General features: G+C 40.5%; 1 protein-coding gene across 7 annotated transcripts in view; it reads left to right on the top strand.

The window, feature by feature from the left end:
• GALNT15 (polypeptide N-acetylgalactosaminyltransferase 15) overlaps positions 1 to 12090 on the top strand; it is a 44733-nt gene that overhangs the window by 20242 nt on the left and 12401 nt on the right. For 6 of the 7 annotated variants that reach the window (XM_073333558.1, XM_073333555.1, XM_073333557.1 and 3 more), the window contains exon 5: positions 11286 to 11453. In XM_073333558.1, the coding sequence (XP_073189659.1) occupies positions 11286 to 11453 (168 nt within the window). The remainder of the gene's footprint in view (positions 1 to 11285; positions 11454 to 12090) is intronic. The other variant, XM_073333559.1, reaches the window with a different exon arrangement.

Here is a 12090-nt window from a genome sequence, read left to right as displayed (position 1 = left end):
GACTCTGACCCGGAGTGACCATTTGCATCCTTTGTTTTTTGGTAGGCTTGCCTCAGCTCCTTAACTTTCACGTGGCACTGCTGTGTGTCCCTGTTGTAGCCTCTGTCCATCATGCCCTTGGCATTTCATCTTTTGGAACGGAGTTCTGCCTGCACGGATTCTTCTCCCCATGCAGTGATCAGATCAAGTACCTCCCATTCAGTCCATGTTGGAGCTCTTTTGCAATTCTGGGACTCCATGGTCACCTGTGCTGATCAGCTCGCCACATTGGCCAAACAGGAAATGAAATTCAAAAGTTCCCGGGGCTTTTCCTGTCTGCCTGGCCAGTGTATCTGAGTTGAGAGTGCTGTCCAGAGCAGTCACAATGGAGCATTCTGGATAGATCCTGGAGGCCAATACCGTCAAATTGCATCCATACTACCCCAAATTCAACCCAGCGAGGTCGATTTTAGCGCTATTCCCCTCTCTGGGGAGGAGTACAAAAATCGATTTTAAGAGCCCTTTAAGTCGACAAAACAGGCTTGGTCGTATGGACAGGTGCAGGGTTAAATCAACCTAATGCTGCTAAATTCGATCTAAACTTGTAGTGTAGATCAGGGCAAAGTTTGCAGATGATACAAAATTACTCAAGATAGTTACGTCGAAAGCTAACTGTGAAGAGTTACAAAGGGATCTCACATAACAGGGTGACTGGGCAACAAAATGGCAGATGACATTTAATGTTGATAAATGCAAAGTAATGCACATTGAAAAGCATAATCCCAAATTATGTATACATACAAAATGATGGGGTCTAAATTAGCTGTTGCCACTCAAGAAAGAGACCTTGGAGTCATTGTGGATTGTTCTCTAAAAACATCCAGTGTGGAGTAGCAGTCAAAAAAGCTAACAGAATGTTAAGAACCATTATGAAAGGGATAGATAAGAAGACTGCAAATATCATATTGCCACTATATCAATTCAAGGTACGCCCACACCTTGAACACTGTGTGATGTTCTGGTCACCACATCTAAAAAAAGATGTATTAAACTTGGAAAATATACAGAGAAGGGCAACAAAAATTATTAGGGTTATGGAACAGCTTCCATGTGAGGAGAGATTAATAAGACTGGGACTGTTCAGCTTTTAAAAGAGATGACTAAGGAGGGATGCAATAGAAGTCTACAAAATCATGAATGATGTGGAGAAAGTGAATAAGGATGTGTTATTTACCCCTTCACATAACACAAGAACCAGGGGTCACCCAATGGAATTAATAGACAGCAGGTTTAAAACAAATATAAGTACTCATTCACAAACAGACAGTCAACCTGTGGAACCCATTACCAGGGGATACTGTGAAGGCCAAAAGTGTAACTGGATTAAAAAAAGGATTAAATAAGTTAATGGGGGATAGGTCCATCAATGGCTATTAGTCAAGATGGTCAGGGATGCAACCTCATGCTCTGGGAGTCCCTAAAGCTCTGGCTGCTAGAAACTGGGACTGGATGACAGGGGATGGATCACTCAATAATTGTCCTGTTCTGTTCATTCCCTCTAAAGCATCTAGCACTGGCCACTGTCAGAAGACAGGATACTGGTTTAGATGAACCATTGGTCTGACCCAGTATGGCCATTCTTATGTTAGTTACAATATATTGTCTTTCCTTGAAGAATGTATCTTTGATTTGTAAAGACTTTCTTGACATTTCAGTTGTTCAGGGATGACTAATATAACAACCCGTACAGTGTTTTGGAAAACAGTTCAGATGCCCCTCAGATAGTTTCATCCTACACCAGCCTATATTTCAGTCTGCTTCCAGATCAAGAATAATATATAGTTTCATAGCTATGTAATTATTACTGTTTTGTGTATTGCACCTTTAAATCTCAGGAGTCTGCTGGAGCTGCCATTTTGTGGCAGCCTGTTGCAGACGATGCACATACTGTGCTCTATCATGAAGATCTGGCTTTGGTTATTTCTTGTAGAAGAATGGACTCACTGCTACTGTGCCCATTTGTAGCTGATGGTGGCACAGTTGCTTTCTTCTCTCGTACCCCTTGCTGACAGTCACTCCAGTCCTGCCTCTCCTTGCAACTTGACCCTCCAGGCATGTCATTTTAAAGTCTCTCCTATTCCAAAGGACTGCTGTCCCAAGTCTACATAAAAAGATACCTAAAGTTCCATTCTCTTCCACCCCTCTTCCTGGGGAATTACTAAGGCCCACAGGTCCTCAGCTGGGATCTTCAACATAGACCATCCAAGGAAATCCCCACACAAGTAGTTCTAGTCAAACTCAGCTGCCAGTACTTTGCTAAACCCTGTCATGAAGGGAGAACCCACATCTCCTGACATCTTGGTACTCCATCAGTCACAGCTCCATATTAAACCATTGTTTGGGCCCAATGCAGTGAGAATCACCAGCTCTTGTAGCCTTTGCCTTTTAACTGTCCACACACAAGGTTTTCCTAGCCTCAGGTGGCCAGGCCTAACACCCTCAGCTTCCTGGGCTAACTTTCCAGGTCCCATGCCCTCCTTTCTCAGGACTTCTTGAAATGACTCATCCTAATGATTGTGAAGTTCTTTTTGGCTCTTATTTCAGAGTGTGGGCTCTCAGATTTCTTCCTGGCTCAGGCCCCTCTAGTTCTGGCTGCAAGCTTCAGGCCTCCCAGCCATCTGTCTGCCTGTAGCCCAAGAGAGAAAACTCCCAACTACCTCTCACTTAGGTATTCTCCCTGGGCTTTTTCCACTACTCTGTGGTCCTTTCCTTTATGAAGACTCAGCTTCTCCCCCAGCTGGGCCTCCTCTTCAATTAGACCTAGCCCTCCCTCCAGGTGCAAGCAGGTGCCTTAATTGAGCTCGCTAGCTCCAGTTAACCCTTTCAGTGCCAATATGAGGTAGATAGCCCACCACACAGCCCTTAATCTAAAATACAATTAATTCAGACTGAGAGGATATAGCTGATTTTTTGCATATGGGAAAAGCATATCAAGTAGGTTTGATGCTTGGCCCCTGAGAACACCAAATGGAGAAAAAATTAGCCTGGTTATGTCTTTTGTGGAAGGTTTGACTGTAAAAAGGCACAGACTCCATGTTTCGAGTATAGGAAGGCAGGGTTTTCTCATCCCTTAGCAGTCAAAATATCTCACACTAGACCTCTTTCTGGATGCACCTCTCCCTCAACCCTTATTTTAGATTAAAATCTATCATCATGGGATATTTCCCTCTATTACTGGACACTATATACTCAAATACTGACTTAGGAACAGAAACACAGATCCACTAAGGTTCTTGGGTGCCTAAACCCCAGATTTAGGCACCTAAATTCAATTTTTAGGCATCGCTGCAATCCACAAGCCACCTGCTCAGCTACTGCTTAACCCTGTAAGCATCCAAACTCACTCAGCGCCTAAGCTTTTGCAGTAAAAGTTCCCTATGTGCCTATGTTTCTGCCTCTGGACATGTGTATTACTGCCTCCCTCTAGGTGTCTGGATGCCCATCTCCTGTCTAACCCTCAGTGCAATCCCTAGACTGGGAGAAGATAGGTGGGGAAACTCCTAATTTGCCTCAGGGACCCAATCCTGTAGGCATGCTCAGAGGCTGCCTAACTCCATACAAAAGAGCTGGAGGGGGAACCTCCCTTATAACCTTTAGCCAGGTGGTTAGGGTACTCACCTGGGATGTGAGAGACCTCCCAGTTTAAATCCCCCCTCTGCCTGGTGAGGTGAAAGGATCTACACAGGGATGTGCTACCTCTCAGCTGAGTGCCCTAGCTACCAGGTTATAGAGTCATTATCAATCTTTCTGGTGCTCAATTAGTATTTAATTAATTAATCAAGTGGAACAACTTTCATAGAAGAGATTGAGGGAGATCCACATCAGACTAATCTATAATCCAGTGGCTTAGACACTCTTCTGAGAGGTGGCAGAACCCTATTCAAATCCCTTCTCTTCATCAGGTGGAGGAGGGACTTCAACCTGTGGCCTCCTACATCCTGGAAGCATACCCTAAGTACTGGGCTAAAAGCTATAAAGGTGAGCCTCTTCATTTTGTGTGGCATTAGGCAGCCTCTGAGCATGTCTGCTGGATTGGACCCCAGAAGCGTGTTTGGCAGAGGAGCACCTATCTTCTCCTGGTTCATGGATTGCTAGCCGAGAGAGGTGACTAAATCCAGGCATTATGGAGGCACCTGTCTTCATGAGGCAGACGGGGTGTAGGACACATCCCTCTGGTCGACATCTCTCATTGGCAAGGTTAGGCATCACGCCTCCTGGCATGCTGGATTTTGTAGCTCACATTCTAAGGTACCTATCTCTCCCCACATATTGTAGAGGGAGCCTAGGCACCTAACTCAGGCTTTGTGAATCACAGTGTGGTTCCTATGATTTTTCTAGGTGTTAGGCATTACAACACGGAGAGTTTGTGGAGCCGGGTCCAAAGGCTTCAAAATTGTTAAAAGAAGTTAATTTATCTTCTAACAATCTGGATCTCTTCATTTGGTTCTACAATGTAGATCACCAATTATTCATAAAATTGTTGTTAAATATAATTAAGAATTACTACAGCAACTGAAAATTGCCACATTGTCTGTTTGCTGCTGTTAGAAATCAGAGTTTTGCCAGGTGTCCAGGATCAGACAAAAACAGTTCTATTGTTTAGAAAATGTGTGTGCAGGTGTTAGTTTTATGCTGATTTAGCCTAAAGAATGTAAATGTTTTCTACAAAAATCAAACGTCTTCATCTCTTCTCAGCACAACTACTGCAACTCCCTTCTGTACGGCCTGCAAATCCCAGCTTTCCAGATTCCAAAATTCACAAAAAACTGCTGCCTGCCTTCTCACATGCACAAAGAAGCATGAACTTATCACTCCCTTTCTCACAAAATGCCAGTAGGTCAGCATTCATTTCAGTATACTGTTCAACACTGACCTTGCTTTTAAAACCTTTCACATACTTAGTCCCCTGCAACTATGTAGCTGACTTCAGGGACTTTGTCTCTCTTTCTGCTCTTCTTTTCAGGCCCTCCACTTGTCTAGAACAATACTCATTAATATGTTTTGCACTTATATAGTATGTTCATCTGAAGATCTCACAACCCTTTATAAAGGTGGATAAGTATTTCTCCCATTTTAGAAATGGTGGGGAAAGAGAAGTTAAGGTTGAAAGCCAAGACTTTCAAATATGGCTGGCTAAAGTCAGGCATGATTCATGAAAAAGAGGTTTGATTCTAAAAAGTACAGAGCACCCATACAGCTCCCAACTGACCTCAGCACCTCTGAAAATCAGGCCACTGATTTAGGTGATAATTAATATGGATTTTGATATCTCATACCCAAATTTGAAACTTTTGATCTAAGAGACTTGTCGGCCACAGTGGGAGTAGATTTTCTGGAATTTTTAAAAACAAATATTGATTTCAGACCCGATCTAGCAAAGCACTTAAGCACATGTTTAATTTTAAGTATGTGAGAAGAACCAGTAACTTCAAAGGGACTTTTCACATGTTTGAAGCTAAACCCCATGCTGAAGTGCTTGCTAAATCATGGCCTTAGCCTTCTGCTTGCAGAAGCTTCCTTTTAATCCTATTAGCTCCACCTCATTTAAAACTTTCTGCAGTATTATTTTTCTTGGGAGCTTTCCTGCAAGGTGATTTCAGTGGAAATGCAGGTGCCCAGACAGTGCCCAAAGGCAGATGCTTGCCCCAAATTTGGGCCTGAGCAAGAGAGTCAACATGTAGCTTGGATTCCTGAGCCATCTCATTTTTGTAGGAAAAGATCCACTCTGAGAGTGTATTGAGGACAATAGGAACATTTTTACAATTGTTTTCATTGCCTGTGCTCATTTTAACCATCTATTCCCTTCCCAGCAAAGCATGGTACAAATCAATACAAAGCCCTTCTAAAAGCAGTCTGTATGAAACTTTAAGCAGAATGGTTAATTAATTCTTCTTTTTCTCTCATTATTCGTATTTTTACAAGCAAAGAACACAATGCCCACAGCTTACGTAGAGGGTAACAGGAAAACATTGCATTTGCAATTGTATTTGGTTTAGAAATCCCCAAACAGGAAAATTATGTTTGTTTGCTTTTTCGTAGGTCTCATGTGCGCCAGGCATTTGAAATATTCACAAATTAATAACGCCCCACTCACATTGCACAAAGCATTGCTGCCAGTTCTTTTTGAGTTTCCTTCCTCCCCTTCTTCTTCAGATTCCATGGAATAAAATTAGCAGCTGTCTGCCAGGGTGAACATTTCATTTCAAAGTTCCGAGAAGGTGCTGACTGTCTGCCAGCTACTGAATTAAGAACAAAACAAATTACAAGCAACATCTTCCAACTTTCAATTACCTTTGGCTGAAAATGTGCATTTCTAGCCATGTGAACACTAAATCCACCATTGAACATGCAGAAAACAGATGTTTTAGAAAGGATACTTTAATATTACAAGAAAGATAAGGCAACACTTGATTAAAATAAGAATTGGATATTGATTAGTTTTATTAAAATTAAAGCTGCTAGATTCCTTATTTATGATCAGAAGGACCTTGTAACAATTTGAAGTTTAAGCTGGTGTAAATTAGCACAGCTCCACTAATTTCAGTAGAGCTATGCTTATTGACACCATCTAAGGATCTGACTCTTAAATTTCTAAATGGTATCTTAAAACCCTGTGAAGCACGGAATTCTGAAGGTGTTATCATTTATACAGTAATATTTTTAAAACACAGATATCAGTTTGTAGTGCATATAATTCACTTGAAAAAATACATTACTGGTTCTTTTACTGAAGAATTTGAGGTAAGGTGCAATATGGCATATCCAATGAGTTATCAATTGTCTTCAGTTTCATAATTTTCCACGTGCAAACTTTTTATTTAATGCTTATCCAAAAGTCCTTTTTTAAAAAAAAAAACTTGCTTGTTTTAGTTTTATATCAATCTTTCCATTGCTGAACAAATTTTAAACAGCCTCACTTATTCTGCTTCTGACAGATTAAGAGAGTAGGCAAAATTGTGCAAAATGTTCAGAAGAGTAGGTTGTTTTGAAAGCACATTTTTACCTGGTTTGGTGGTTGTGATTGATTTGGTTCTGGTTTCCTGATTGGCTGAGCCTATTCCAGGTAGTGCAGAAGTTTTGTTTTCATAACACTGACTGTCTGGATCCAAGATTTAAAACAAAACAACAACAACATATAGTTTTTAAAAAAGGACCCTCTCCTGCAAACACTTCTGGTTTTAGTGCTTATTGTCATGAACAATCCCACTGAAGTCAAAAGTGTTATTGGAGGATTGGGCTCTGATATTGGCAACAAATTAGAGAACTAAATCCAGAAAGGATGAGACGTAAATGAATGGAAAATATAATAAGAAGAATTATGCCAATATCACACCCTTAGATCCAGAATCTTATCTCAGTTATACTAGTGTAAATCCAGAGTGACAATATTTACTTCGCTTCAGTCATTCTAGATCAAAAAGAAAAGGAGGACTTGTGGCACCTTAGAAACTAACCAATTTATTTGAGCATAAGCTTAATAATAAGCTTAATGCTCAAATAAATTGGTTAGTCTCTAAGGTGCCACAAGTCCTCCTTTTCTTTTTGTGAATACAGACTAACACGGCTGCTACTCTGAAACCTGTCATTATTTTAGATCAGTGATTTTTAACCTGTGGCATGCAGACCCCTGGTGGTCCACAGACTATGTCGAAGAGGTCCGGGAAAGGTGACTAGGAAAATAAAATTTCAGATCCCAAAAAAGGCATTCCGTTTTTCTGATCCATCATTGGGTATGTGAGTACTCCCACCTACAGGTCAAAACTTTGAAGTATTGTCATTACTAGAGAAGCCGGCTGTTTAGGGCCCTGTCTCGTGCTGTGTCAAATGCTGTGCTGAACATGTGCAACATTCATAGTTGAATTCTGCTCAGTCAGTTTTCAGTCTAAGACTTCTATGGTAGGGGTCCGCAGACCACAGGTTGAATTTCCAAAGGACATTCAAGATGAAAAAAGGTTGAAAACCCACTGTTCTAGATTTACACAACTATACATTAGGTAAAAATCTGGCATCCTACTCAAGCATCTTTGAATTTTTTATTCTAAATAATTCCCCATTCATACTTCTCTTCCTAATCTCTCTCACTCGAATATGAAATGTTGTTCTAAAATAAACTACCTTACGACAATTAGTTTATCAGTTCTATCTATGTAAGAATATTTAGACTAGAAGCAATAGACTAGAGTGTGTTCATCTAGTAGCAGCAAAGTGAAGCAGGAGTTTCTAGTTCCAATTATAATCATCAATCCCATTTCCACTCAGGCAGCTGTAAGAGGCATTGAGGTGTTTATGCTGGAGGAGGAGCTCAGTCGTAATTTTTACTCTAAATGGTGCACACTGCTGTCGCTTGCCATTTAAATTGTAGTTTTCTTGACTTGCATTGGAGTTGTATGATATTCTTTAAGTTTTGAAATTTAGTCATGCAAGATGTATTACATTTTTTAGCTTCATCTGGCTATTCCTTAGTAAAAAGAAAACAAAAAAAATGCATGACTGAACCAATTAAGTAAACCCAGCAGTAAACTGCGTTCAATTTTAGCACATCCCAGAAGAAGGTGGTGACTTTTATTCCGCCTCTTTCCTTTGCCCTAGTGTTCTCAGTTGGAGAACAAGGATTGACACCAGCTTTCTTTGGAAAGACTTCTGTTGGCTTTCGTTTGAGTGGAATGCTGTCATTCTGAATACAGGGAAATCTCTCAGGATACCATCAAAGGATGCAATGAGAATTTGATCTTTATTATTTGTATTATGGTAATACCATAAAACTGCAGTCAGGATTGGACTTCATTATATTAGGTGTTGTACAAACATATAGCCTATACAGTATAATAATGCTTCAGAAGAAAGTGATGCCCAGAATATTCCTGGCCGATTGTCAATGTTGTCATAGGGAGATTCCTTCCTGAACCCTACTGCAATTGGCTCATACCCTGGAGCATGACAATGAGTTACTTGGTCTTAACCTGTATGATTACAAATGTTATAATTGGTCATAAAGTTATCTAATCTAGTTTATAAATCCAGTGCTTGTCTCTATGAGCCCCTATGATTGTGAATTCCACAGGCTGATATAGTCATTTATGAACAAGTATCTTCACTTACTTGTTTTAAATCTATCTGCTTTTACCTCAACAGGTGACACTCCCTCTTCTCTTACTATGGGACAAAGGAGAGACTGAGCAGTTTTAACTATACTCTCCATAATACTACAACTCCCCTCTTGCCATTGAAGACCCATGGACAGTTTTTCTCCACACGTTTCTAAAATCCTCACTAGTGGAATGAGAACTGTAATAGAAAAAAGGATTGAGTCCCTCCCTACTTTCACTGAAAACCATCACTATAGTGATTGTAAATGCAGCAAAAATATGCCAAGGTCATACAAACATCACGCAGAATTGTCAGCTCCCAAAGCTGACATCAGTCTCTCTTTCATTGCCCTGGCAAACAGTGAACAGATAACAGGATACTGAAGACTATGGTGTTGACCTTTCCCTATTGGCTGGAGTGTATTTAAACTCAGCTCCTCTTAAGAATGATCTCAGACCAGCAGGGCTAAAACTTTTAAAGAGAAGGCCTTTGGTGTCTCTTTGGCAAAACATGCTGCTTTCTACACAAAGGGGGCCAGATTCTTCTCTCACTTAGGGCTTGTCTACATGTGAACAGATTTCAGAGTAGCAGCCATGTTAGTCTGTATCCTCAAAAAGAAAAGGAGTACTAGTGACACCTTAGAGACTAACAAATTTATTTGAGCATAAGCTTTCGTGAGCTACAGCTCACTTCATCGGATGCATGAAGTGGAAAATACAGTGGGGAGATTTATATGCACAGAGAACATGAAACAATGGGAGTTACCATACACACTGTGACAAGAGTGATCAGGTAAAGTGAGCTATTGTGAGCTGTATGAGCTTATGCTCAAACAAATTTGTTAATCTCTAAGGTGCCAGAAGTCCTCCTTTTCTTTTAGCGGATACAAACTAACACGGCTGCTACTCTGAAAACTACTCTTATTGCAGAATCACAGTGTCTTTTTCTGGTTTGCTTTAATCCACAACAGCTATTCCCACTTTATACGCACCCCTACCTTATTCTGGAACAGCTTCCCTGTGTAGACTAGCCATTATACTGAAGTCAATGGGAGTAGCTCCTGTGTAATAGAGCAGAAATGGGTTACTTTCCTCTTCCAAACAGCTTTTTTCCTGCAGCTGTCAAATCTGTAATGCTGTAGCAGTTGAACTATTAAGATGGTTTCCAAATGTCATGCACCATTGATTAGGAAACACAGGTTTTGATACCACAGAATTTGTTCTTTGCCGAATTCCTGATAATTTCAGGATGTCATGAGGCTCATTGTTAAGCATCATGAGATGTCTGACATGGAAAAATGCAGAATAGTCCTGTTCAGATAAAGCCAGATTTAACTGAAGTTAGAAATTAATTAAAGGATATATGTCCATGGGGTATGGGCTCCTTTCTGGCTATTACAGACAGACAATATAATGGAAACAGTGCAGTGGCAAGAAAATTACAAGTATATGCTAAGAGGGAATGGAAATGTTAACTACACAGATTGTTACAAAGCAACCATTATAATATAGTACAGAAAAAGAATAAGTATACTATATATTGAACACTTGTGTTTTCAATTTAACCTTATCAGATGAAAAATAGGTCTCTTCAGATGAAAAATAGGTCTCTTCCAATGACCAGTCCATGGAAAATTATAAGCAAAATACACCTCCTAAATTCCACTATTCAAGAATAGTTCTGCCCTTAGTCATACCCATGAAACCCTGTTGAAACCAGTGAGGTTGTAAGGGCAGATTGTGACCCTTTGTCTATGCAATTGAGATCTCAGAAGGTAGAACAGTGGGCAGAATGTGTCCAGCTGTGTAAAAGATTCAGTGCCAAATCCAGAGATTGTAAGCTTTTGGGGGCAAGGACCATCTCTTGGTTCTGTATTTGTACATTTTGATAGTGCAACCAAAGTAAGACCCAATTAACAGTGAAATGACTGTGATTATACATTCTTAATAAATTAGTGTCCCCTACTTTACTCACTATAAGTTCAATCTTTCAATAGGCAAAGCACACTCAACTCCCATCAGCAGAGGAGTTGAGGGCAATCGGTACCTCACAGGAGTGCTCAGCACCTTGCAGGGTCAAATCCTAGAACAAATGGTTTACTAACACACTGCCAACTTATTCCCCAACTTGGCTTTCAAAAGAAAATAAATTCTTTTCAGAAATCGAATCGTCTCCCCTGTCATAGATGTCATTGACTGGAAGACTTTTCAGTATCATCAGTCTGTGGACCTGCAACGAGGTGGTTTTGATTGGAAATTAGATTTCCATTGGGAGCCGCTGCCAGAGCATGAAGAGAAGGTACGCCAGTCTGCCATCAGCCCCATCAGGTAACAGTTCATCAGCCAATATGCTTATTCTCCCCTCAGCAACACAATCACAAAATCTAACACACCCTCCAGCTAACTGAGAAGAGAGAGGATTACATTCACAGGTTTTTTTGGCCCGTAATTTTTGAGAGGAGAGGGTTATTGGTTTACATTAAGTTTACATATCCGGTAGGTTTTAATTTATTTATAATATTATTACACTACAATAAGGTCTATGTTATGGCACGTGCTTCCAGACACAGACATTGATCCAAACAGTGTACAATCTGACAGCGGGGCTGGAACAATTTGTATAGTGGGGATGCTGAGAGCCATTGAACCAAACTGTAAACCCTGGATATAACGGAAACCACTTTAAGCCAGGGGCTATGGAAGCACCCCCAGAACCCCTAGTTCCAGCACCTACACAAACTGAAAAGACAAGGAATGGGGGGAGGGGAAGATGCCATATACAAAGTTATTAGGATAATGATAGTCACATGGCTTATTAATTACATGTTGATGTGGGGTGTATGTGTGTGTATAAGTTTAAAATATGCTAATTTCCCCATCCCTTGACCCTCACTCAACCATTCCTCTCTTGCCTCTTTCTCCTGTACCAATTTCCAACTTCAGTTCCATATTTCCTTCCCTCCAT

This window comes from Lepidochelys kempii, chromosome 2 (assembly GCF_965140265.1).
Source record: "Lepidochelys kempii isolate rLepKem1 chromosome 2, rLepKem1.hap2, whole genome shotgun sequence".
Taxonomy (NCBI): domain Eukaryota; kingdom Metazoa; phylum Chordata; order Testudines; family Cheloniidae; genus Lepidochelys; species Lepidochelys kempii.
This window is presented reverse-complemented; position numbering and strand designations above follow the sequence as displayed.